General features: G+C 44.4%; 3 protein-coding genes across 4 annotated transcripts in view; 2 read left to right on the forward strand and 1 right to left on the reverse strand.

Annotated features, from left to right (window-relative positions):
* The first annotated feature begins 8218 nt into the window (after nt 1-8218).
* LOC131282672 (26S proteasome non-ATPase regulatory subunit 12) lies at nt 8219-10108 on the forward strand. Of its 2 annotated transcripts, none has more exons than XM_058312198.1 (3): nt 8219-8332; nt 8401-9369; nt 9438-10108. In XM_058312198.1, the coding sequence occupies exons 2-3, from the start codon at nt 8459-8461 to the stop codon at nt 9925-9927; spliced, it is 1401 nt and encodes a 466-aa protein (XP_058168181.1). In that variant the 5' UTR covers nt 8219-8332; nt 8401-8458; the 3' UTR covers nt 9928-10108. The 2 variants fall into 2 exon arrangements, with proteins under 2 accessions (XP_058168181.1, XP_058168182.1); XM_058312199.1 differs by having other exon boundaries at nt 8268-8332; nt 8426-9369.
* A 92-nt stretch (nt 10109-10200) lies between these two features.
* On the reverse strand, nt 10201-11202 carry LOC131282673 (uncharacterized). The gene is made up of 2 exons (XM_058312200.1): nt 11000-11202; nt 10201-10928 (listed from the first exon to the last, which is right to left on the reverse strand). The coding sequence occupies exons 1-2, from the start codon at nt 11075-11077 to the stop codon at nt 10245-10247; spliced, it is 762 nt and encodes a 253-aa protein (XP_058168183.1). The 5' UTR covers nt 11078-11202; the 3' UTR covers nt 10201-10244.
* Nucleotides 11203-15728: 4526 nt separating this feature from the next.
* Nucleotides 15729-26737, forward strand: part of LOC131294437 (ankyrin repeat domain-containing protein 11-like) — a 33481-nt gene continuing 22472 nt past the window's right edge. The window contains exons 1-4 of the mRNA XM_058322483.1: nt 15729-15749; nt 16238-16394; nt 16455-16622; nt 16998-17255. Of these exons, the coding sequence (XP_058178466.1) occupies nt 15729-15749; nt 16238-16394; nt 16455-16622; nt 16998-17255 (604 nt within the window). The remainder of the gene's footprint in view (nt 15750-16237; nt 16395-16454; nt 16623-16997; nt 17256-26737) is intronic.

The following is a 26737-nucleotide window of genomic DNA, read 5'->3' on the forward strand; positions in this document are numbered from 1 at the left end:
CCCCAACCTACATGCTGAAGGTGTGCCCGCCGGATGAGCCCGGGCCGCACCGGAAGGGAGATGTTTTTTCATTTCCGGTTTGCTTCCTGCCAGAACGTGTCGGTGGTCTCATCGACACCGAGGGGGGTAAAGGGGAAGACGGGAGAGTTTGTTAGGTTAGATGGCGAGATTTACTAAGCCCACGCCACGGGGAATGAGTACCAGTAAGGGGGGAAAAAAGGGGCACACACAGGAAAAAAGAAGAAACACAGGAAAATCACTCTTCAAACACGCACACACCACCGCCCAACACGGGTGGGGGGGAGGGGGGGGGGGGGGAATGAGGGGAAATGAATGAATAGATAGTTTTGCCACCGGAGAGCTTATGCAAACAGGCCGGCCATGCTCCGCACCCACCCACCCGACGGGGGTTGCATGAAGCATGATGCGGAATCAAAAAGGACGCGGACGAACGATTCGAGCGTGATTGGAACCAGCGTTCGCAGAAGGCCGTTTGAGAACACGGCTGGTGGGCGGCAGATTCCCATGTTGGATGGCAAATCGGGGGGAGGAAAAGGGGGTGCATCGGGACCTTGGGCAGGGGACCGAATGAACGCCCGGCTTCCGGTGGGCCTTTGGTAGTTGATTTTGATGATGTTGATGATGACGACGACGTTGATGAACGCCGCACGAAAAACGCCCCGGCCGTCCGTTCGGTATAGGGTTGCATGGCTCGGGGCTACATAACTTTGGCGAGGAAAGGAAAAATGAAGAAAAACGGGAAAATTGCAGGACAAGCAGTTGTGCATCCTAATCGAGCATATGTACAACAAATGCACGCCGGCACGATTGCATTTGCAAATTCATTCCGTGGCATCGGATCAGATCAACATGATGTGATTTTTAGATTGTTCACGCCGTTCTTTATGCTAATGAACAGTGCTGTTGTTTAAACATCCCTCAAAGAATGGAAATGGTTTTCGGCACGCGGCGATTTTTGCATGCAAACTTAATTTGTTAGAATGTGGAGCTTGACTGTAATTTAAATTCATTATTTTTTGACAGCTCTACTATAAATATGTTTGCAAATAGCGAAATTTGAAATGAAAAATATCGTGAATCCATCATCATTCGATATCAAGTAAATTTCATTCCACCCATTTGAAGTCACCATGGTACCTTCCATTATTTTGCCAACAACACGTATAAATGTATTTCCACTGGCTATCATTTAATTCGAAAGTAATTAGAAACGCACCCGAACAGTTCTCGATTGCCGCGCGAGAAAAACAGTTAACCGACCAAAAAACCAATAATTTAATAGATCAATCGATGTGCAACCGTCAAATTCAAGTTCACGAGTATTGTAGTGGTCAAAATGAAAAACAGAAAAAAAACAACATAACCCACCAACGCCAGCGAGAATGTCCTCCGGCCGGTGCACCGTTCGGGAAGGCAATCAATTAAAATGGTAAACGCTGCATAATCGAAATGCTACCGAATGTTGAAAATTCACGTTTGCGTACCGGTTTCGCGCACGGGCACACGATCCACCATTAATTTAAACACGAATCAATAATCATAATAAGCTTCCGGATCATTTGCATTTTGCAGCCCGGGTGCATTCGAAAGTCGGGGTGGAAAAAAGGCGGTGCTGTCATGTGCAAAAACGTCCTCCCAAAAGCGTGGGGTGGTTGGCGAGTGGGATCGACCGAAATCGTGTTTTATTATATTCAGAGGGATGAAAAATTGTACAAAAGAAAATATATTTACCCTTACCGAGAATGTTCAACCTTAAAAAATAAACATTCTGCAAAAACAAAAACAATGGAAGTTTTTTTGAGAATAAAAGCGATACAACATCCCAAAGGATTATTATTCTGCTATGATTTTACATTGGTTCCATTTTTTAAATCACTCCGGGGAAGCAAGTTTTCACTTGTATGATAAAACAAATGCTTTAAGTCCCAGTGCGTGAATCAGCAAAATTAGGTTAACATAATTTTCCTGATGGGGTTGAATTTGAAAATTTTAAGTAACGGTACATAATTTCCACTGACCAAAATCCGCCCCGGAATTAAAATTCACCACAATCCCACCTGGTACGTGCCCTCCCTTGGTCCTCGTGGAAACCGCACAAAATGGAGTGCGCTCGAAACGTTTCCCGAAACATCTTTCCCGCATCATTATGCCCCTCCTCCCCTCCCCACGCGTCCCCGTTTTTACCAAGCGGGCCCCGGTGATAAATCATCGGTGCATCGCACCATCCATTGGCTCCGGGATTAGGCAGGGCAGCATGGCAGGGCAGCATACCGGAACCCGGAACAACGGACGACTCTGGGGTAAGGGTTAGGGGTTAGTTCGCAATGCCCGGGGCAATGGTTTCGTCCAGTTCGACCGCCACCTGTTTTTCGGTCGGTCGGACGGTCGGTCGGTTTTGCCTGGCGATGCTCCGGATCGGCTCTGCTTGCGAAAAACGAATGACGGTCCCAACGTAGAGATGGCGAGCACCAGATTGGAAGGAGGCTAGGAGCATCGAGCGTTGGGAAAATTGTGTGGGACGTGCAAGTCCATGCCAGGCGATGGTACGGTACCGGTTGATAAATGGCTACGCTCGAACACTTATCCGTTTTCCCGGGCCTTTGTTTTTTTTCCTCCCTTTTTCGCCCGACTTTTCCACGAAATCGCACGATGTGAGAGCAATCCGATTTCAATCTTCCCGAGCCGTATATGACTTGGCTTCACACATTTGGCCCGGCGAGGTCCCGGCCCATGGTACCATGGTAACCTGCCATCGTGCGTGATTCCGAGCACCAGATTCCGAGCATGTAATTTCATAATGAAATGTGTATAAGAGTTTCCGCCCCTAATTTGCGGTTGGAAATGGACAGGAAACGGATGGATTTGGTTTTCTTTTACTTAGTTTTAACTAGATCTCTCTAGAGAAACGTTTTACTCAATGCTCTAACATCAACGTTAAACTAACCAAATTACGAGTCATAAAATTACCAACTGTGCCAACCGATTCATTACCCATTCGAAGATGGAATTAAATTAAAAATGCTTATGAATGGCAAAACAATCCTGCAAACACTTGAGTAACGGAAAAAAATGTTCAATAAAGAGAAGTCTAGTTAGTTCAAGTATGAACCCTCCAACCGTTCTTGGAAAAAAGCTGAATGTGTAAAGGAAAAGCGACACAAAACGAAATGAAAATGATCAACTAGAAAAGAACAAGGACAACAAAAATTAGAGAAAAAAAACCTCAAGCGTTCTTTCTGCTGAACCGGCTGCACAGAGACTTTCTGGCAGTAGTTGAATCAAATACCGGAGATAAAAATCATTACTCGAATTTCGAGCCACCCCACTCCACCCACCCTGGCTGGCCGAAGCGGAATTCAAATAAACTGCAGATACGGGAAAGTTTCTCCATGGCGGCACACGCTCAAGAGGCCATCTTGAGCCCTAAGTGAAGGAAACAAGAAAAAACGGAAAAGAAATGAAAGGAAAACCACCCCAAGAGACCTTCTGCCAGACCAGATGATGCGATACGGCGCATCACCGAAACGTTGACTCGAATGGTTTGCAAAAGAGACGAATAAAGGGAAAATAGGCAGTGAATAAGAGTAAGAAATAATCAAACGCACAAAATCGTACCCGGAAAACGGAACGTAAAACATCAAAACGCTCGCTCCGGTGGCAAGGATTCCGGTGGCAAATGTTCCATCCATCCATCCAGCCGGTCCGGCAAGTTTTCGGCGGAGATTTGCGCACCGGAATGGACACAAAATTCCCATCAACATTTCGACTGGAACGTCCCACCGACCATCGATCATTTTTTTCCTTAGCATTACTTTTTTAAATACATTTTTATGACTTTTGGGTCTCCTGGTGAGTAGGTCCTAGGTTAGTCGGTTTTTTCTCGTGGCAAATTATTGCTCATCAAAGCTCGTCCACTGTTTGTGTGTGTGTTCGTCCGGGAGACAGCCTTTGACTGTCTTTAACGACCTCAAAGCCAATGCCGACGAAGGACGAACAAGTGTGCACTTCAATTTTCCCGCCCGCCTGAATATTTATGCTGCGAGCTGCAGGAAAACCGGATAGAAAAACAACCGTCGAGAGCCACCGAAAAAAAACCCGGAAAATCTTACCCCTGTGCAAGATAATCGTTTTCCATAATAATGGAAATGCGGAAGAGCGATTGTTTGGAAGGAAAAATCCGTTAGCAACCGTATTTATGCCATGATCGGTTCTTGAGCTTCTTTCCTAACCACTTGGCTACCGTGCAATCGTTTCATCAGTATTTTGGTACAAAAAACGAAACGAATCCCCCTGGATGGATTGTTGATGTGGCTGACTTTTTCCACGATGAAAATGGTCGGGATTTTCCTTGGGAAGCAGCTTGTAAGGACTTTCGATTGTTATCATACGGCGCATCTTTTGGAAAGGAAAAGCTAACAAGTTCGGATCGATCGGGAGCGTATCGTTCTGTCAAGCCCTCGCAAAAAGTTCCTCCGGCTGGCATTGAATGCAAAAATCAAAACTATTTTCTATTTCCTGCCAGCGACCGGAGCTGCCGGAAGCCACGATAAAATGCACTTCCGATGGAAAATTCTAACCGTGGCGTTGGTTCAATGCCGTTTTGTACGTGTGCTTGTTAGTTTTTTTAAAACGAAAAAATGCTTACTCTTTCGATGAGGAAAGAGATAAAATCCACTCAAATATTTAACATTGGACTGTTCCTGGCCATATCCGACGGAAACAAAACAAGCAAAGTGCTGAAAAGGCACCACTTTTAGGGTTCATTCGTTTATTCAACATTAGGAAAGCATTTTCCACGGTTCACCAAACGAGCAAACGAACAGCGTTGGATGTGGAAATGTATTTGTTAGAGCTCGACTAAGCGTATCTCTTCTGCACGATCGTCCAATATCGGTAGGCGGGCCGTAGTGCTTCGGAGAAAAAAGGATTCGAATCGATGCGACCGATACCTGTTGAACGTTTTCTGTTTTTCTCCACACAACGAAATCGAAGGGAAATCTGATACGGATGAGGCTGTTAGTTTTATTTGATTGATTTTATTCATCTCTTTCGTATCGGTTCGCTTCAGCTTCTGAGAAACTCCTGTTTTGTTTCATTTCATTCAAGTTTCATGAACTCAACAAACAAATGTTTCTCGTCAAAACACATTGTTTTTTATGTTTCTGATGACTGATGTGTAGATATTACTTCCGTTTGAACAACGTGCATACCTTTAATCTCGGTAAACCGGAACAATGTCCCCTGCGGAGCATAAGCATAGTGACAGCAGGAAATTAGGAAAAAGCATCTTCGAGCCGTCGAATTTTCGATGTATGCGAGCAGGGAGGTATTTTGTTTTCTTTATTTTTTCCTCCGGACAACCACTCCATCAATGAAGCGTCCTTCGACCAGCAGGAATGCAAGGACACGGAAGGCGAAAAGCTCACCTGCGGGAGCTCACGTTGGAGCGGGAAAATCCGCGCTCGCGAGTAACTCACACCGAGCTTTCGTGAGTGCTTCCGCCCGCCATAAGAGTCGCGAGCTTTATCCAACCGATGTATCGGAGGACGTAAGATTATATTTTCTTTTATTTTATTTTTTTTTAAATCTTGGCATGCGTTGGGGCTGGATCATTTTACATAAACAAATTTCCACCAAACGAGCCCCCCATGCGGAGTTGTTTTTCGGAAGCATCTGCTTGTGTACGTTTGAGTGCGTTTGTGTGAATTGAAGCCCTCTGCCTTCGTTATCGGCAATTTCTACAAGGCCGCATGAAGTTATTTTTGCCATACCAACCTACGCCAGGGCACGGGAAACTCCAACGGGCCCTTCCGTTACGGTTTCTGCAGAAAGTGAGCGACAAATGCAACACGCTCCCACGCCGTCGGATCCTCCACATTCAGGCAGCGGGGGGTTCCGGAATTAGCCACGGTGGGAGAGGGTGAAAGGTGGTCAGTGATTATGCGCGCTGTTGCATCGGACCAGCTAAATGGCGTTGCACTTGCATCTTCTGTCGGCGGGCTGGCCTAAGGTCAACGAAGGCGGAAGCTCAAGTCTCGCTGCCTTCACGGGGTGTAACCTTGAACTGAAAAGGTGCTCCTTCGCAGGTGGTTTTGGCTAGGGTTGCCCGAGCCGCCAGATGCTTCTTTTTCTCGCACTTCGAAGGAAATAGCTCCGTACAGAAATAAAAGCACCGCGCAACGTGTGCTTCACGTTCGCGGAACGGGAGGTCCTTTTTCCCGCCATAGCCGGCTTCCGGGCAATGCGATGTGTGTTTTTGTTACTGTGTTTGTGCGGTCCTCGAAGCGGCAACACTCTAAGGTACTCTGGGTTATTTGGATCAGCTGTGTGTGGGCTTGCCAGCTGTCGATGTGTTGGGGCAGCCGGGATCGGCTGTAAGTTGTGCTACATTTCCGGGAAACTCTGTCCCGCATCTGGTGAATGGAGCTTTTTTTGCGATACGCGAGGGTAATTGAAGGTTATTTCACCTGCAGCTAGCGAGTTTCTTTCGAAGCGTACGTCGTATGGATGTTGTACTAAGTTTGAATATTTCTTCTGCGTTCCTAAAGTGGAAGGAATGCTTATTATTTATTAATGGAAGGGCAGTGTATTGTATTTACTAAGGGCAGATCCATTAAAGCCCCGAACACATCGGTGGCATCGAATTATGGGAATTTAATAACTGCATTTTTATCAAAGCAAATACATTCCTTTTCTCCGAATAATTTAAATTAAACTTCTAATTTATGCATGTCTATCACGTCTATTTTATTTTCAAAAGAATGGCTTCTTTGAAGTTGAATTCGTTTAAACCCTGTTTATTATTTTTTTAAATATCTTAGCACTTGTCCTTCAAGCTAGTAATGGTTTAGCAAAATACATTACACTTTACATAATTTCGAGAGTAAAAAACATCTACCATTTAAGTTTAATTTCTTAGTATCATTGAAACGTATCTGTATCACAGCAAGCTACCAACCATGCCACCCACTTCGTTGCCAATAGAAACTCTGAGCTCCACGAAGGCGAAGAAAAACTGTTGCTCTATGTTGGCACGTTGCGACTTGACCTGTGATGAAAAATGGCAAAGGCTTCGTACGGTATGTTTATTTTTTGAATGCGTGTTTGAACTTTACTGATCCTTCTTTGGTGGCACGATGGATTTATGCTAGCAGATATGTACATTGCCTCGGACGTACAGTGTACACTGCGTGAGTGCTTTTATAGACTGCCATCTTGGCCCGCAGCGATGGTCCCCGTCCGATATCGAAAGGGACAGTTTGGCCCAAAAGGTTAACATGCCATGTTTTATTTCTACCCCATCGTCGTCGCCGTCGTCCCTGGTGGTCGTATTGTTTTCGCTGTAGCTGGTGTGTATTTTGTTTATCGTATTTTAAATCTTAGAAAATGGAAATTCTTGGCCGCAGGCAAAACGAAAGGTTCTTTTAGGAAGCATTGATCTCATGGTGAAGTTAGTTTAAGCCAGCGCATGTTTCAGAAAATGTTTACCTTTTTGTATCTCATCTGAAATGCTTTACACAGAAGTTTTTTTTTATTTTAAATACGTGAATAGCAACTACATTTTCTTATCAACAGCTAACACAAATTTGAAATTGGATGTTAGCTTCAATCAATTTTCATTTCAAAACACTTAGACACTTACTTGCAATAAATGGAAATTAAAACAAAAATTTAATAAAGAAGAGCTGAGTCCCTAAGATTACAGTAACAAGCAAGCTGAACTGAAAGATGTGATTCATGGCTGTTTTTGAGTTCATCAGTAAATTCTTCCGCTTGTGGAACAAAAGTGATCTTAAATTATTTTTGTTTATTAAAAATATTTTATTGCATGACATAAAATTTGATTTAATTTCATAAATTATATCTTTATTTCAATTAATGTTGGAAAAAAGCAAAAAACTTTGTCCTTTTAGACCAGTGCAACGGTAATTTACCGGTAGGTTCAAAATTGGCCGAATGCCGAACCGGTAATGTGAACTGTGGTACCGGTAATAAATCCTCAAAAACTTGAAAACACGTAAAAGTTTTAATATTCATCAACGTTGTTTGTATGAAAAAGACCTTTCGTTTGAGGAGTTATTTATCAAATTCGGTTGAGAGACTTAAAAGTTATTAGCAAATTTGTTATTTTATCCATTTTTACAACTTGAAATCATTTTTGACAGCAAGTGACGTCTGTCAAATCACGAATTCTGTCAAACCACAGTGACCAATCATTTCCCATTGTCGGCAGTTCGTGGCGTACTGCAAAAATTTGTTTTCGTTATTTCGGTGGTAATTCCTCAGAGAAAACACTTACAAATACGTACAGGTTGGTTATGTGTCTCCAAATCGTTAGTTGTCTCTGCTAAATTCGTATTCTTTCACCCCAAACAATAGACACTTTCCTTGTGATTTTGTTTAGCATCATCGCATACGCATAGAATCGTGTGGAAAAATGGACCAGGCAATGGACATAAACGCCTTCGAGGGCCGGATTGTGAAGATGGAAGTGGATTACACCGCAACGTGTGATGAGAAAATTCCGCTGTGCAAAGAGATGGCCAAGGATGAGAGCAAATTCAACGAAGCGCTCGAGGTACTGCTGCAGCTGGAAAAACAAACGCGCATCGGTGCCGACATGGTATCGAGCGCCCGCGTCTTGATAGCCATCGTACAGATTTGCTTCGAAGCCCGCAATTGGAACTATCTGAACGAGTACGTTACCATTCTGGTGAAACGGCGCTCGCAATCGAAGCAGGCCGTCGCCAAGATGATCCAGGAGTGTTGCACGTACGTGGACAAAACTCCGGACAAAGAGACGAAGCTGAAACTGATCGACACCCTACGCACGGTCACCGAAGGTAAGATCTACGTGGAGGTTGAACGTGCTCGGCTTACAAAGATGCTTGCCGACATTCGGGAAGCGGACGGGGACGTGACGGGTGCCGCTACCATCATGGAGGAGCTGCAAGTGGAAACGTACGGCACAATGGACAAGCGGGAGAAGGTGGAGCTGATCCTCGAGCAGATGCGCCTATGTTTGGCAAAGCAGGATTTCGTTCGTACGCAGATTATTGCTAAGAAAATTAACATTAAATTCTTCAACGACGCCGAACAGCAAGATCTGAAGCTGAAGTATTACGATCTGATGATTCGGCTCGACAAGGACTCATCCTTCATCAAAACTTCCCGACACTATCTGGCCGTAGTCGACTCGGACATGATCGCCCAGGAGGCCGAAAAGCGCCAGAAAATGATGATCTACGCTGTTCTTTACTGCATTCTTTCTCCGTACGACAACGAACAGGTCGATATGATGCACAACCTATCGAAGAACAAACTGCTTGAGGAGCTTCCCGTGTATAAGTAAGGGCATGCTAAATCATCGTTTTTTGAACAGACACTAAGATTTTGTTTTGTCCATCTTTTCACAGAGAACTGCTGCGTTTGTTCATGTGCAAAGAACTGATTAACTTCGATGCTCTCTGCACGGTTTACGGTGCCGAGCTGAACACGTTCGACATCTTTAACCAGGAAACGAGCCATGGCAAAAAGTGCTGGGCTGAGCTGAAGAATCGTCTCATCGAGCACAATGTTCGCATCATTTCAAACTATTACACACGCATCAATCTGAAGCGAATGGCCGAACTGCTGGATTTGAGCGAACGGGAGTGCGAAGAATATCTATCCCGAATGGTAAACACCGGTACGCTCAAGGTGAAGACGGACCGGCCGGCTGGAATCATTCATTTCTCGCAGAAAAAGACGGCTTCCGAGGTGCTGAACGATTGGGCGTTCGGACTGAACGAGCTGATGAATCTGGTAAACAAAACCTGCCACCTGATCAACAAGGAAGAGTGCATCAATAATGTCATGCCAGCCCCGGTGGCCGGCGGGGTGGCCACGTCGTCGACGGCGTCGTGAAGATGGTACTGACTGCTATCGCTTTGAACGTTCATTCGTATAATTTTTCTTGTTCCTCGATCAAGTAAAATTGAATACAGTGGAACAGGCAAAACTTCTCCTTTTTATAGAAACTCCGAAGTTTGGCAGTAAATCAGTATAAATGTTAATTGAAATAAAGTCGACTGAATGAAACGGCATACATCAAAGTGTTTTTCATGTTTATTTTTAGTTAATTCTCGAACACCTAATGCCCTCGATTTGTTATTTTTACGATTTTACAATGTTTTAAATATTAAGTATTATGGTACTTACATTGTTGACTTAGTTGTAATGTGCTATTTGGTTTGAGATTCGCCTATCAATTGTTCTAATGAATCTAACATACTACTAATGACTTCAAACCTTGATTGTTCTTCGCCGTTCTGTTGTGAGGCCAATTTCGCGCGAAGGTCATCTTCGAATAGGGAATTAGAATCACACCAGGCACAGCATTTTAATGTACTTTTAATCAAAAGTGTTCTCGATGTTCTCGATTCCGGGTTATCAAGTAGCTTGAAGCGGGTGAAGGCAATATATTTCCTCTCCGGATCACGATGCACCCCCCAAAGTGTAGAAGGAAGCTCAATTTCGAATATATTGTCGTAGATATCCTCAAAAATGGAACTCGCTTCACTTTCGTTCAATTCACACTGCGGTGGTGGGCTGCGCTCGGGTGGAGTTTCGGTTGGTAAATGCCGTTCTACTGGTCCTACTTTCCGTCCCGGCATGACGGACATTCGTTTGCTTTTCCTAGCAATAGCATCCAATTCGAGCTCGCTCAGCTCAAAATAACGAGGTACAGCATCCCGACGAAGGTACGGTTTGGAACGTTGCAACTTTTTCGTTTCTCCCCGTATTACGTGTAACCAGTCGCGTACTATGTCGGCCGGGTCGAAATGTTTCTCGCAAACGCGGTCGTTGTGCGTCAGCCGCCGGTGCTTTGGTAGTACGTCACTCCACAGTTTGAACTTTTCCGGATCCTGCGAGGTAACGGATGACGAGATTAATCTAGATGTTTTACGTAAAGTTTGAAACCGGCTTACAGTATTACCTTTGGTACGACAAACATGGCTCTCTTCGGATTGTCTTTGTGCTTCCAGTCGCACTTGTAAACAAAGCAATTTCGCATTTTTCGTAGCCTCACGATGCAATGTACTCTTCAAACACTAGATGTTCTATGAAGAGGTCATTCAAAAAATATATGTTTTATTTAAAGATTTAACGTTTGCTTCTTAAAATAAACGCCCCACAACTGCGCTCAACACTTCTGGCAAATGTAAACAAAAGTAATCAAAATATTTATCGGTTGCAGATATAAACGTCAAAATATTTGAAAAGGATTTCTGTCAATTTTAAAATGTGTGAAAGCATACAAAAACAGTTAAAAAAAGGATGTTTTTCATTGCATAAAATATTTCTTCACATTAACCTAATTATGTATATCTTGAACAACGCGCTTTAAAATAACACAGCGTGCAAATACTCATTGTCATCAGTATAACGTCCGCGTACGCTATTGATCCCAATCCCAAGACCAATCGTGGCGTTAACAACATCATGGAATATGAATCGACCAGAGAAACAGCACGTCTGTTGATTATCAACTAGCCGCTTCTTCATTTCATCAACTGCCAGCTTACCATCCTTTCCCATCGTTCACAACATATCGCCGCCCTTTTCCGCTCCAGGCAAAAAAGGTTTCTTGTGACCGGCATTGATAAACGACATTCAGGAAAGTTACGGCAGCATATAAATTTGCCTCCCCCATTACCATCCTTGGCTCACTTAATCTATAGAGCGTCGATCGTTGTCCTCATTATTGGATAATGGCACACTTACGGGCTAGGGGCAACGAAGTTGTGGCACCACTTTCCTACCAGACAAGCCGCCCTTCAAAAGCAGCGTCCGTCGGCTTTTCCCTTTCGCACGTTTGATGCCTCTGTACCAAGCAAAGCGACCGGGTGGTTGGAAGAATAATGAAGAAAAGCGAATAAAAAAAAACCGCACAAAAAGTGATGGCCGTGCTTAGTTTTTCACACACTTAAGCCAGTATATTCCGGTTTTTTCTCTCTGCCCTTGGCAGCTAGGGCAGTCGTTAGTATGGATATTTAAATTTATGGCTCTGTTTGGCGTTCCCACGCCCGCCCTGACGTCGGGACGAAGCATTGGCAAATATGTTGCGGCAGGGTGGATGATCGGGACTTGTTTTTCCCAAACTGCCATCGTAGACCGGTTATCGGCTAGAGGTTATCCATGGCGATACCCTGCCCCCACTGCGGTCTCCTTGTACCGCACGTTGACAACGGTCGGATTTGGACGAACGATTTTGATAAGCGGTCGGCTGTCGCTGAACCCAATAATGTGAAAAACAACTCATCTCCCTATCGATTTCCCAAACCCGGGGGGAGTCGATTATCGGTCGGCCCAATCGACCATTAGCGTGGCAATTGAAAAAGGCTTGGGGATTATTGTGATTTTCACAAGCTGTTTCCCTAGCACTGAATTAGATGGGGAAAGTTTGTGTTTCTTTTCTTTGCGCAAACTTTGCCATTTGGAGTTTAGCGGCCGAGCGAATCGCACTCGTGACGCCGTTATCCAATTATTTCGCTAGCAAATCGATACGTATAATTGCTGTTAGAAATAAGCACCGTTTAGCACACCTTAGTTATAACTACCTTGTGTAGACATTTCTCTGCTTGGAGAGTTAAGGATCTGGCATCACTGTTGTGACGACCAGAACGGTATATAAACCGATGCGCGTGAAGTATTATCGGTAGTCGTAGCAAACCGTGGAATAAAGCTCAAAACTGTATTTCGTATTCTCACATTAACAATTGCGGCGTGGAAAAAGGCTGTTAGAATAAATGCCTTTTTTTGCGACAGCAGCCTTGTGCACCTTCAAGGCTAGCTTTGATGCCGAGGGATTTAACACGCAAATACATTCCCCCATTTGTATCATATCACATATTCAAAAGACTTTATTGAGGTATACTTCTTGGGTACAGATAGCCATACCAGTTCCCTGCGATACGTATTTTAATCGGTTAGTTTTTCCCTACGCATGTGGTGTTAGGTTTGCCATGTTGTTTATTTCAATTACTTTAATTAAGCCCGCCCAGGACACCGTGTCGTGTTCTCGGAATCGATTCTATCGTTTACACGTGTACAAAATTCGATGCCTTTGTGTGCACCGCAGTCGAACGATTAAAGCTAGCGAAGCAGTCTGCAAAGCGGCTGCTTACAGCGAAGGTCTCGATCCACGTAAAAAAATGACTTTCAAGGTTTCATGCCAACGTAGAGGTACGCTTCCTTAAGGTAGTATCGTTGGCACGGCACGGAGGAAACATGAATTTATTTACGAAATGCGTATTAAACGGGCACAGCAGGCCGTGACCGATATTTAGTATTAGTCCCAGAACCACTGGAACTATATTGTTATGCAAAATAAGTTCGGGTTAAGCTTCAGGAGCTACAACATGGTATATTGGAAAGCATTCTTATGTACCAAACTACTTTTAGGAACTTGGTGGAGACGCCTGGTCCCTTGTGAATTGGGATTTATTTCTTTCTCTGGCAAACCGACCGTCTTGCGTCGAAATTCAACCAACGATTGTAAAAATTATGGACTGGTAACTGAAACAGTATTTAATTAAATGTAAGTCATTATCTTTAATATAAACTATGCCACGAAATTAGGTCACGATAGTTGCCAGAGTAAACATTAACAGAATATTTATTTAAGTTTTAATCAGTTTTACTGGAAACATTAAATGATTTGATAAAATTGGTATTTTAAAAACACATCAACCGCACGAAACCACAAAACAGCACATAATAAATGGAATGCAATAAACTCACCTGATTCGGCGTAGCCTTTGGGCCTGGTATGTTGTGAATGCTGCAGTGAACCGCATCCGTGCCACCGGTCACATGAATCCACTCTCTACTTCCGGCTTCGACGGGCAATGCCTGCGCTCTCCTACGATTGTTTATGTTCCATAGCAGGCAGGTAGCGTGAGGAAACATTTTTTCTAATTCGATTACGAAATTCGATTGTGGCCAAAATGGTCTTTACGAGTCACACACGATACGCGCACTGACACTTTGCGTTCGTGCGAGTTCGCTTTCGGCAATAGTTTTGCGGATTTATTCGTCACCTACCTCGATGACTAAAAAACTTTGAACTTTTGCTGTTTTGTTTTTTAAGCTACCTTTCACTTTTTTGTAGTTTTTTCAATCGTTATTTAGAATGAAACTTCTCAAGAATAATTATATTTTACACTTTCACTTCACATTTCAATAGATGATTCACACTTGATGGTAAGAAAAAATATAATTTTGTTAGTGAAACACCAATGTAGATGCACTTTGCGGATACACACATTCACGTGTACCTATGCCAATATTGCCGGTATGCAACCACAGCAATATACGTATCCCTCGGGTCCTTATTTTCACACAATAATCAGCAAAGCTGTATATAAGTGCAGTAGCTTGCACACTTCATAGTTGTGCTTTCAAGTAATATACTTATATTGCAGTGTTTTGATAAATGCACAATAAATCCTTGTTGTGTTCTACGCTCGCACGTTCTATCCCACTAAAGTATGCAATCGCTGTTGCTATAAGACGCAAGACAAGATATACGAATGGCATTCGAAAAGAACCGGAAGAAAAGATAACAACAATCTCCTCCACTTTCTTCACCACACCGGGAAATGTAACGAGCTCTCAAGGTACACTAATGGCGTTGCTTTCCTTTCAGGGTATTTTTTCCCCCCATCACTCATCCTTCCACATTATGTTTTGATACTTATGTGGCGCAAAAAAGGGTGTGCATAGTTGCTATCGTTCACCAACTCGACCCGCCAACAGAAATTACTCCAAATATACGCACTATCTCGCTCCTGCTTTTGGTTGTTGGGGCTGCGCAATGTTGAGGCTGACTAGCAGCGTTTTGGCGTTCCGCTGCACTGTTTGGCTGGCTGTTGCGTTGTCCCTAGCGTGCTGTAAAACACATGTAGATAAGTACCAGTCCCGTGGAGAACCTGACGAGAGGACTAGTTCCACTCTATTTCCCCCGTACGAATAACCACAACACTGGCCAAAGGCAAACACAGCGACAAATGATCCGAGCAAGCTCACGGTGCTGACATTTGAACTGGCACGGTTTTCCTTTCGGAGAGTATGAGCTTTGCTAAACTTGAGAGTGTTGGCGCGTTCTTCGGCTCCATAACAGGAAATGGAGGCGCACGCTCTCTTTCGTTTTATCCTCCACTATGCATGGGTCGTTTTGTGGTGTGTGATTACACTCCATTCGTGTGTATTGGCACTTCTTAGTGCTTTCGCACCTCGAGACGTTCGTATTCACGCGCAGTGCGGGAAAATGTGGATACTCCCCGGTGGATCACAAACAAAATGTTGGTTGAAAAGAGAAAGCGCATTGGTTGACTGTTGCATTGTTGTTTAAAACGAAACTTGAAAGCAAAAATTGATCCAAATGTTTCTATTCTCATAAATTGGACCAACACAGATGTAAGCGTGACCACCCATTCTTAATCCTACATAATACATCAACTCATTAGCTTCGTACTAACCAATATTAATGTTAATTTGAAAATAAAACCATTTCAAGGCACACTGTAACGGACATTTTAAGCTGGCCATTTGACAGCTGCTGCTGACAGTGAAGATTAGACCAGATTAGACCACAACGCAAAAGTGACACAGGTTTGTGTACCTCAGCAAGCACTGCTCAGAAACGCATTTTGTCACTTGAAATGAGCAACTTCCTTAAGAAAGTGAGTTTTATTTCCAATATTTTACCATGTTATCATTCGTCCAGCTACTTGCAAGTGTGTTTTAATTGTCACTGAACATGTGTGCAACGTTCTTCCTGTGACGAAAACCGTCCAAACGTGTGGGTGGTCGTCATTTTGCGAACAAAATACGCTGCGTCCTGGAAGAGACCGTCGACTGGTGGTTGCTTTGCATTCTAGAGCGTTCTGTTTAATTCAGAATGTCAATCCGTTTTGTTTTCTTCAGTTTGTATACATTTTTATGACGAATGAACAGTGCTGATGGAAACGCCGGCATGTATTTTATCTATGCGATGTACCGGTGGGTTTGCACATTGCTGCTGCTTGGTTTGTTTACGTCTAGCAGTACCACGTACCGCATCATCCGGCTGGTGCCAGGAGTCGTTATGATCATCTTTCTCGTTGCATTGCACGCACTTTGCAGCGCGTTTCACGAACTAACCATCAAAACTTCCTCTTTCCCGTTGTAGGATGTAAGCGGCATGCCTTCATCATCGAGACCACGAGGAATGTCTGGGGCCGGATCTGGCGGATCTGGTCGCATAGCTGTTACGGCGCCAATGTCCGAACGCCAGCAGATGGCACTGCTCATGCAGATGACTTCGAATTCAAGCGCAAATGATGCCGGTAGGTACAAGATTGACAACGCTGGGTAGCAAGATTCACTACAATTGTTCACATTTTCAGATATGAGCCCCGGAAGTACTACTGGGTCGGCACATTCGAGGACGACGCGCGATCGCATTAATGAACGAGGAGAGACGGCTCTTCATATCGCGTCCAAGAAGGGAGATCAGGATGCTGTGAAGAAGCTGCTAGAGCAGGGAGCTAATCCCAATGTGACCGATTTTGCAGGTAATATTTGATGGCTGGTGCTCCGAGGTAGAGCTAGAGGTTTTGGAAGACGCTTCGTTTGATTGCAAACTGAGACCGGACCTACCTCGTACGAGAGGCCAGATTTTCCAAAGAAAAAGAAGATTTATTGGCTAAAAGCGTCCTAAGCCACGTTTTATGGTTATGCATTCGGCCTTATATAAGATCGATGAAGAATGCTTTACCCTTTTTCAATTACTGAATTCTTTACTGCAATCCTTTAATGACACAACAGAGGGTTTTAGTAGTAACGGGTTAGAAGAATTCAGCAAAACCACTGTACACCACTCTAAAAGGTGGTGAAAATTGTGTATTTATTCGGCACTCATACGATATTGCCTACATCTTTTCGCGCAGGTTGGACACCATTGCACGAAGCTTGCAATCATGGCCATTACAACGTCGCCCTGGCGCTGGTAAAAGCGGGCGCAAACATTAACGCCACCGGGTTGGAAAATGATACTCCACTGCACGATGCAGCCATTACTGGCCAGCTGAAGTTGGTGAAAATGCTCGTCGAGCGGGGCGCCGATCCGACGTTTAAAAATCAAAAAGGAAAGGCCCCGTGTGATGTAGCCGCGGCGGCGGTGTACAACTATTTGCTACAGGCGAGGGGTAAGTAGAATTTCCTTTTCTTTTTTCAACTAAATTATATCGTACTGCATTGAATATGTAGTTTATATATGCGTAAACAATAAACGAATGGACCATGTCCGTTCTTGTAATTAAAAATATTTGATGATTTGGGCACGTTTCTCTGATAAGAAACGTCTCTACACTTCAATAGACTGAATAGAGTCTTGTACACCATACAATGCTTCACTTATTAATAACTTATGTACAATCATATCTATTAAACAGTTTACAAGCACAAGCAGTTATCAGTTATTTAAAAAGAATTGATTCTGCAAAACTTGATCATGGTTCAAAGCCACCGAAGAAACAGAGCGGCTTGGGTGGACAGCAATAACATAATTGAAATGTCAATTACTTTCACATCCTACGAGAATGTTTTATCACATTTTGAGCATAGCAAACAAAAAAAAAGAAATAATAAAACAAATCGTCACGATTTGCTGGAGGCGCCATAAATCCGGCTCCCGTCTTTTTTATGATCGCAGAGGTTATCCTCCGCCGACCTCTGCGGTCAACGAACGCATCGGGAGTGTGGGGTGGATGAGGCGATGGACAATACCCAACTGTTCGTCATTTGGTCGTTTATTCACGAACGCCAACGCGTTGGAGGTGGAATTTAAATGCTCTCCTTCCCGCCCGTTTGCATAACGAAATCGAACTCACCGTTGGCTAAGCCACTGGTGTCCTTGTTGCCAACGCCAATACTTTTTATGATCGATAGAAACTAATTGTTTCTGAACAAATGGGTGTTGATGCAAATAGACTGAACTAAAAGATCTTCATGAAATTCATTATTTGTGATGAACTCTAGTAACTTTAGCACTCATTCAAAAACATGAGCATGGGTGTTCTAGAATTTAACATCCTTCTTAACCGTGATTCATAGCACAGTTATCCATTAATTCCTAATATTTCATACAGATTATTCTATTTCTAAATCCAAATAAACACTGCCAATTACACCAGTTTGCATTGCTCTAGCCGTTATCCTTTAATGCGGGAACATTGCAGGCAAACATCACCCCTGTTTTCTCGGTTGAACCTATCCACCGCTGTTTGCGCTGTAGGCAAAGGAAAACACGGAGTTACTGGTACGATGTGGCGTGAACTAACGCTGTTGTGTAATGTTTTCCTCACTGCCTTCCTCGTTACGTGACGTTAGAAGTGCGACGAGGCGTTAAAAAGAAGGCCGAATCAGCAAAACGAAACAACTTGAGGGTCATCCCAGCGGTTTGGATTAATTTCTGGTTTAACAAAACTGAAATCAGATGAACATGTTCTTGGAACTTTTGCGTGAACTATTAACGAATGTTTACTGTCCTGTTTTTGCCTAGGTTAGCTATAAAATCAATCCCGTTCAGGGCAATCCGTTGTTTGTATCGCTCTGCACTCGCCGTTATGTTAGAGTGTGTTTATTGAAACTTAAATTAATAAATTAAAATATTTGTTTCATGTGTCTCAGTGGAAGACAATTCTATTGGAATCATTCCAACATACATAATAGCGAAAATATTTTCGGGTAAAAAAAAGGTGTTAACAACTTAACCTTCGTTTCGGTTCGCAATGTTCCTTTTTTTTCACTCTTCCGGACGTCGTCATGACTGCTAACGCTGTCTCCGACCTTACTTCACCACGACCACCACCGAACCCAAATATCTCAAATCTTTAGGCTCAAATTGAAGGCCGCGCCTCTCTCGGGCCAAGAACGCACACACTCCGGGCGATAATTAAGTCTAATTGAAATGATGCACGCACACTCCGTCGGATGGCGTACGGTGGTGTGGTACGCTCGGGATTCCTCATCTCCCCAAGGGTTGTCGCGCTCGGAGGGGGAGGGTGGTAGTTACACTGCCTCACATTGGCTAAACAAACCCAATCCCACCGGCAGCCGGGTGTTGCCATAGCGCTACTACCCCCGGGTGGATCCGTTGGTCGAACAGCGCAGCTCTCCAACCGTGCGACAAGTGGAGCTGCGGATGAGAGTTAGAGCCACCACCTTATGGGTTTCCCTCGCTGGCTACGTTTTGCACCCTCCTCCATCGGCCCGTGAAACCCCAACGGGATGAATAATTTAAATGACTCAATGTAAAGGTTATCGGCAAAGATTAATGCGCGGCTCGTCGGCTCGTCGCTAGCATCTCATCTTCTTTTGCGCTTCCTCCCCGGCGCGCTTGGAAGCCGGAGGGTTTGCGTGCGTTTTCCGTTCGCTTTCCCTCTCCCTAATTATTCGCCCCCACCATCTTGCCCATATAACTTGCTGCTGGTTTGGGGTGCTCAGCATTGACGGTACCTCTTCACGAAAACCGCTACCAAATGTGTATGGTGAACTTTCTAAGACAGTTCTCCGTTCCGTTACGACTGTTACCATCAAGACGACGTCAGCATACTAGTTTGTTTTTGGGGAAATCGTTTATGCACAAATGATACTTTTTCGTACTTATTGTAATGAGTTTTCGGTAATTTATCGAATTGAAAATAATGTCACTTACTGAGAGTTTGATTTATGTTTGCACTTGTACTTCCTATCTATAATTGTACTTTCTATCTATGCATCAACTGTACATTATTTCGTTACTTTACATGGCCTTGAGAGAACGGCTGCTCAATTTAACCGTATTAAAGAGACATTTAAAGGTACAGAATGGGGATCGAATTCATAAACGTTGTTAACGGTTCGAAATAGTTCGCCTTGTTGCAAAAGCAATGCCGCTTCCGAAACAAAAAAAACGGCTCGTGTGAAAACATACTTACATCTCTCTACTGCCCTGCTTCAACAGACGTCGGTTTGACCCTGTCACAGACCCTTTCTTTCTCTCGATCACGTTCTATTTCCGTGAGCATACTCTCCCGCGTTGGAATCTGCGGCTTCCTTGAGATAGATGAATTGAGAAGAAAAACAAAAAAAAAACTAAATGTAAACCGCCGTCACCGCCGCCGGGAAGGTTGATCACCTTATTTTGCAATCATGATCATCATCACCACCACCATCGCCATCGTCATCATCTTGATCGCCGTCAGCATCGTGATCATCCCACCACGAGCCGCGCAAGCGAGTGAGTGAATGAGGCTCGCGTTCGAGACTAGATCTTACCCGGTAACCACAACCGGACACGATGCTTGGTTGCCGTCGACACTCGAGTCGTTTTTAGCGCCTCGCAAGATTCAAGATCGTTCATTTTTACTCCGTTCACCGACCATCTGGGGGATGAATTGGATGTACTATTTTTCATCCGGTGGTGTGTGGTTTTGTTCTGGCCATGCTGTGTGCCTCCCCCCGTTTGCACGTCCGAGCTTGATGTTGATGTATGCTCAAGTCCCCGCCTATCCCTCCGGGAGGGGGAACAGCAACACACTGCAATCGATGCGACGGGACGCAAGCAACAACTATGCCGTCCGGTACGGGAATGCATTTTCGAAGCCGTCGTTGCCGTTCATCCCCGAGTCTTCGTGTCCTCTTTCGCTGACGCGCGCGCCAAGTGGGATACAAATCATTTGCATGCGGCAAATCGTGCATGAAGAAAATGCATTCGTCCCCATCAAGACGCCCGTTCCTGCTGCCATGCTTTGCTTTCTCTTATCCCTTCCCATGCGCTCCCATTTTCCATCCTTTGCAGTACACTTCGAAAGCCGGTAGGGGATAGGGAATTTATAACGAGCTCGTTCTTCTATGCACCGGGAAGAATCACGAGGCTGGTGGCCGCGGGATCCCTGCATCATCGTCCAGTTTTAATCCATTTTTATTTTATATCAATAAATTTACATGTGTTGTGCGCCCCTCGTGCGCCCGGGTCGGAACGGGGCGCGGCTGTTGGGTTGTGGGTAGTAAATCACAATCATTTGTTGTACGCGGCGGTGACGCTTTCCAGAAGCTTTCGCGTCGAAGTGGTTCGAGAGACCTCTCCCCCGTCCTTCGGACGAACAGGTAACGCTCGGTGCATTCCACTTGGAATTCAAGCGATGCCGGGTCGGGGTTTTCGCTTGGCTGATGTCCAGAAGTTTCAAGGACGCCATTTCGTAGTATTTATTCATGGCGACTCTAGTGCGCATAACGATAGGACGGGTTGGATTATGAGTATGTCCTTTCCCATTGCTTGGTTTTGTAACTTGTCTTTTGCAGGTAAACTACATCTAAGCCGACTGGTACATACATTTAACTAGTACTTTTCATGTATAAATTAAAATTAATGTGAATGCCATTTGATCAACAAACACTCGTTTTTGAAAATGTGACTGGACATTTTTGTTATCGTAATAAAAAACGTGTCCTGTGGTAAAACTTTCAGCTTGTTAATGTAATAAAATGTATTGTGTTTTTTTAAAAAATGTATTGTGTAAACACGTCGTGTTTAGTGCAAAGAAAATCTTTCCAAATGAAGGGGATTCCAACTGTAAACCAGTTCATTTACTGCTTCAAAATAACAAAAATTATCCGTGTTAGTTTGCTCTTGGACAAATGTCTCTCCTCCTCTCTGCTAATTTATTAATCTACTGAAAGTATTCGAATATAGAACATTCGCCACCTTCTCCCCCATTAGATGATGTTGCCACTTCCGGGAGTGTCTTCTAAGCCCTACAGGAAGGAAGTGAAACCACCAGATGCGTTTGTCAATCGGTGAAATGATGATCCTACATTTCCGTCGTATCCATCCGGCCCGTTTCGTTCTCCACGGCGCGTCGGCGGAAGTTTGTTTTCGCCAATATGTTTTTACCACTGTTATGGGGAGAGGGGTTCCGCACAGAATCCTCCCTGTTGCTTGCCCAAGGGTCGGAGGGAGGAGGAAGCTAAATTTAGTTTATAATCACATAATTTCACCCGAACCCACCCCGGTGCTGGGGTTTCGTTCACTTCCCCTTCCTTCCAAAAATCGTCGAGCGAGAAGCATTACGGGGGTAACCAAGGACTTTTGCTGGTACAATGAGGAAGAAAGCATATTTTCTTCGTTCGCTCATTAGCAACGGCTGAACAGGCCTTGTCATAGCTAGCAGCATGCCGTCATTCTTTAGCGCCGAGTCGAGTCGATAATGTCAAGTGGGTCGCGTGATTCTTCCGGTGTGGTGGGGAGCTTCGGGTTCGGTGTGGATGTCGCCGTTGTTTCGCCCCGTGCCTTGGGCGGTTTTGGTGTAATTAGAATTTATATTCGCAAGACAAAGGTTCCTGTATTCATCGTTCACCGGTTCAATTCATCTATAACACTGACAAAGAAGCGTAGTACAATTGAGAGATTTTTGTGTCGACTTCTGCAAAATTACATTGCCTTTTTTGAATGAAACAATTGAATCGATAGGCAAGTGAACTGAATCGATGTAATGAGAAGATGTTTAAATACAAACGGAATGTCCTTGCTTCCATGTAATTGGAAGTACAAAATTTGTCCACAAGTGTTTACAACCCGGAACCATTTCGATGTTCTACAACAACTGTCTAGTAAGTCGGCTTTTGCAACCTGCTGTTTTTCTGTTTTATGCGTACTTTGTTGTTTATATTTATGAAACTTGTTTGGAATGTATTTTATTATTTTATTTATAACTCATTTACTTTATAACACATGAACAAATATGTTAAGTTGGTTAGTTCTAGTTAGATTGTAGAAGCATTTTAAAGAACTGGAAAGTAAAACTTGAAAGTAAAAGTAGACGCTCCTCTTCCTCACGCGCGAGCTGGCCTCGTGAAAAAAGAGAGTGAGTGAAATGGACTGAGAATGATCCATCGTTTCAGGTACTGAAACAATATGTGAAAGAGCAAAACTATGCAAGAAAGTGAGTGAGAGAAAGGTATATAGAAGCCGTGGCTGCGGTCTCTTTCCATCTCATAGCCGGAGATTCCATGAATGAGAGATGAATTGGAATGATTCATTTTTATCCGTAGATCTCTTTGTTTTATAAAATCAGCTGGTGTTAAAGGTTAAAAGTCAGAAGAGAATGACAAATTTGTTCTTTTTTGTTTGTCCCTTTTTTCGATTTTTCGTACCTACCCGTATTGGGATTGGGATTCGAACTAACGATCATCGGTTCCGGTGGCTAACGCCTTTATCCGCTACACCACGAACACTCTTCGCATGGAATAAATTAATTTCTCGTTTTATGCAATTGTGGGTCGTACTTTTTGGTGCCCATTGAAGTGTTGCGTCGGGTGATCGGATGATTTAAGGGTTAAAATGATGAACGTGACCGGGTGCGTGAGCAAGATGCACTCTCGCTCGCCGTTTCGCGCGTCCGGCCGCTCACTGCGATGAGATGCGGCGGTGGGCTCGTGAACCGATTGTTCGTTGCACGCTGCGCGCGGTTCATATATTGTTGCTTCTCGCTCGTTCGCGTCTTCTTGCGACCATCGCATCGCAACCACGGTTCACCCTGGGACGGCCTTTTAAACGGTGGACCGTTTCATTCGTCGGTCGAACGTTCATCGGTACACACTAAACTCGCCGCGACTCGCGACTTGTTGTTCCTCGTGTCACAATTCCCGTTTTTCGTGCTTGTTTGCGGGTACCTCGCGCATACTTGCACGGTTCCCGGTGGTCCATTCCCTTGCCGCGCTCCGCGTGTGCCTTCCTACGCACCAACCACTTACTCGCGCTCGTTCGTTCCCTGTTTCTCCCGTTTGCTTCGGCTTGCCGTGTCCCTTTCGTACCCGGTTTAATCTCGTACCTTTTGCCAACGACGGACGTGGTGTCGGATCCGATCTTCCCGGGTGCGCTCGGTTCTCCGTTTCACTTCCGGACGCGCAGAAGATTCAATTTCATCGCGTCGGCCGCCTCCACCACCGTCGTTGCCGTTGTCGCCGTCGTCGAGTTTGCTTCCGTTATTTAGATTTTTTGTTTTGACCTTCTTCCCACTGCGCTCTGGTTGCTGGAATTGTTGTGTGCGGTGCGAGAATGGTCATCGGGATGATCGCGCGGTGGGACGTGATGCATCGTCAACGTTCAACATAACCGCCACACAGAGCATCGTGTTGTTGTTGTTGTTGTTGTTGGTGCGTATCTGGAAGAGCGCGGGTGTCGGCCGTATCTCTATATCGTTCGCAAATGACAGGTCACATCGTGTGGTTTTGATGTGAACTGAATTGCTCGCATGACGTGTGTTTTTCGCTGTGTAGTGTTCCCTCCCAAGGATGCATCGGTTCAAACAATGCTTTGTACACACATCCTGCATGGTGCATCTTGAAATTATCCTGCTATGGTCATACTTTTGTGCCAGAAAAATAATACAACCACGCTGTGCCTCGGTGTGTTCACGCGCCCGTTAGCAACAAGAGAGTGTGCCGTATGTGTGCTTCGGTGTGAATGGACGTGCGTGCACATCGTTGTTACGCCTCTTCACTTCGAAACAAGTGTTCGTCGGTATCGTGTGTTTTATTGTACCACCGCGTTGTCGTCCCTTATTGCTTCCTCTGTTCGTGTTTTGGTTTTTCCCTGCGCTCTACTGTCTCTGTCTTGCTATTGCAGCGTTTCTTGCACAATGATTTGCCACTTCTTCTTTCTTCACACACAACAGAAAAAAGGGCCTCAATGTTAGAGGAAACCCTCCCCCCGCCATTTAGTTCCGGAATGGATTGTGGGGAGGCAGCGCGTGGGGATGGGCATAGTAACGACGCGGCGTAAGATTGTCCTGGGGGAGGAGGAGAGGTTGGGAATGGTTCATTCACCTAAAAAAGAACCACAACAGAACGAGGAATAGCGAGTTGATCATCGGACGGCGGTGCAAACTGTCTCTCGCGCCTCTTATGCTGTCCACTTTTATTATCCCCTCTCGCCCCACCGGTCGGCGTTTCCCTGTTTTAATCCAGTTTTTCTTTTCCCTTTCTTCACACTATTGTTTTCGTTCGCTTTGTGGAAGGAAGAGGTTTCAGTAAGATAATAGTTGCAGCATGCTTTTGATACTCTCTGTTAACATAGCTCAAGTTAAGCTCCAACTTTTTAGAATGTAATTTATTTTAAAATCTTTCAAAAATGTATGTCTTGTATTTGGCCTTTACACACATAGAACCACGTTTGTGAACTCAAATGTTCTACAATCCCTCGGCACTGAACTAGAACGCTAAGCTATCTACACAAGGAAAAAAGCTAAACTCTTATGGAAATCCAAACTCATAAACCTGTCCGAGCGGCGTTTCTTCTTTCCGAAACAATAAACAATCGGATTCGGAGTGTCGCTAAATCGAGATGGTGAAATTATGGCTCCACTTGTCTTCTACCGCGGGGGATTCTATTTTGCCTCTCCAATGTTTCTCTTTATTGTTTAATTTTATTTCGTTCATTGGACCATAGAAATTGGAAGGCGAGAAAGATAGCTAATTGGGATGAATGAAACTACTTATTCCTCCAAGTAGCTGTCAGTAATGTCAGCTTCAATGCAATATAAAAAGATGAGATTATGTTGGGTAAACATTGTTCTGACTTTTAAAATAAACATTTCAAAGAGAGGAGTACTGACTGTTAATTTTCGTTATAGGACATGGTTTAAATTTGTTCCAAACCGTGATGAAGCATTTTTTTCTTAATGTCTTCGTGTGATGCGGAGCTTCATCCGTCGTGTTTTTAGTAAGCATTTTCTGTTCGCGAACGAGCGCGTAACGCGGACGATTTTGTCTAAACACATTTTAATTGTTTTCCTTCGCGTTAAGCGTTGTGTGCGAAAGAAACGTGCAGCGTTTCTGGTTCTCTCCGTCCCTCGTGCGTTCGATTCATGCGGGGTTAGCATGATGGGGGGCATGCTGCATGGCGCTGATTAGCTCACCCTTCGCGGTTCAGTAGTTGCGTGGTTTTTAGAGCACGATTTCTGGGGGGATGGGGAGGGATATGCTACTAAGATATTCACACTCATATTCTCCACTCTCAAATACCCAGCCAGTAATCCGGTCCGGCTTCCGGTGTGCGAATTATTTTGATAACTCTCACCGCAAAGTGGATAAGCCACCCCTCTCTCTCGACCACCATCAACGAACAGCTGAAAGTGACCGATGGGGATGGTTTTCCGAGTGGATACTCACCCCCATTGGAAGAAATCGACAGAGGTTTTGTTTGTGTATTGCTTTGTTTAAGGTCAAATGTTCGTAAAAGTTGGCCTGTTTTATAATAAAGTGGTAGTCTCTTACCTCGAACCGACCTTTATGGTATTCCTTTGGAGTTTTTTGTGTCTTCTGCGTGTTTCTATACTTTCATTCATCTTCTCCCTGGAGCACATTTCCCACCGACACACTATTTGTTCGTTGGTATTGAACCAAATTTTCTCCTTGTGTTCTCGCCGTGCTGATGAACCACACGGACGGATGAATTATTAACGCATTGATATACCTTGTAATTCCTCCCTGCCAACCGCCCCACCACCCCCTCGCCTTGGTAGAATGCGGTCGTTGGGGTTCATTTGTGTACGGGGTGGAAGAAAAAAAGGAAGCACAACAAAACATTCCAACCAGTGAGTAGTAGCATTTCGCAGAGTAGTAGTATTGGTACCAGCAAGGACCG

The sequence above is a fragment of the Anopheles ziemanni genome, chromosome 2, assembly GCF_943734765.1.
Source record: "Anopheles ziemanni chromosome 2, idAnoZiCoDA_A2_x.2, whole genome shotgun sequence".
NCBI lineage: Eukaryota > Metazoa > Arthropoda > Insecta > Diptera > Culicidae > Anopheles > Anopheles ziemanni.

Bases quoted from the DNA above. Each gene is read 5' to 3' on its own strand.
- LOC131282672 (XM_058312198.1), top strand. From the start codon at position 8,459: ATGGACCAGGCAATGGACATAAACGCCTTCGAGGGCCGGATTGTGAAG. The intron at 9,370-9,437 runs GTAAGGGCATGC...ATCTTTTCACAG, and splicing joins GAGGAGCTTCCCGTGTATAA to AGAACTGCTGCGTTTGTTCA.
- LOC131282673 (XM_058312200.1), bottom strand. From the start codon at position 11,077: ATGCGAAATTGCTTTGTTTACAAGTGCGACTGGAAGCACAAAGACAAT. The intron at 10,929-10,999 runs GTAATACTGTAA...GTTACCTCGCAG, and splicing joins CCATGTTTGTCGTACCAAAG to GATCCGGAAAAGTTCAAACT.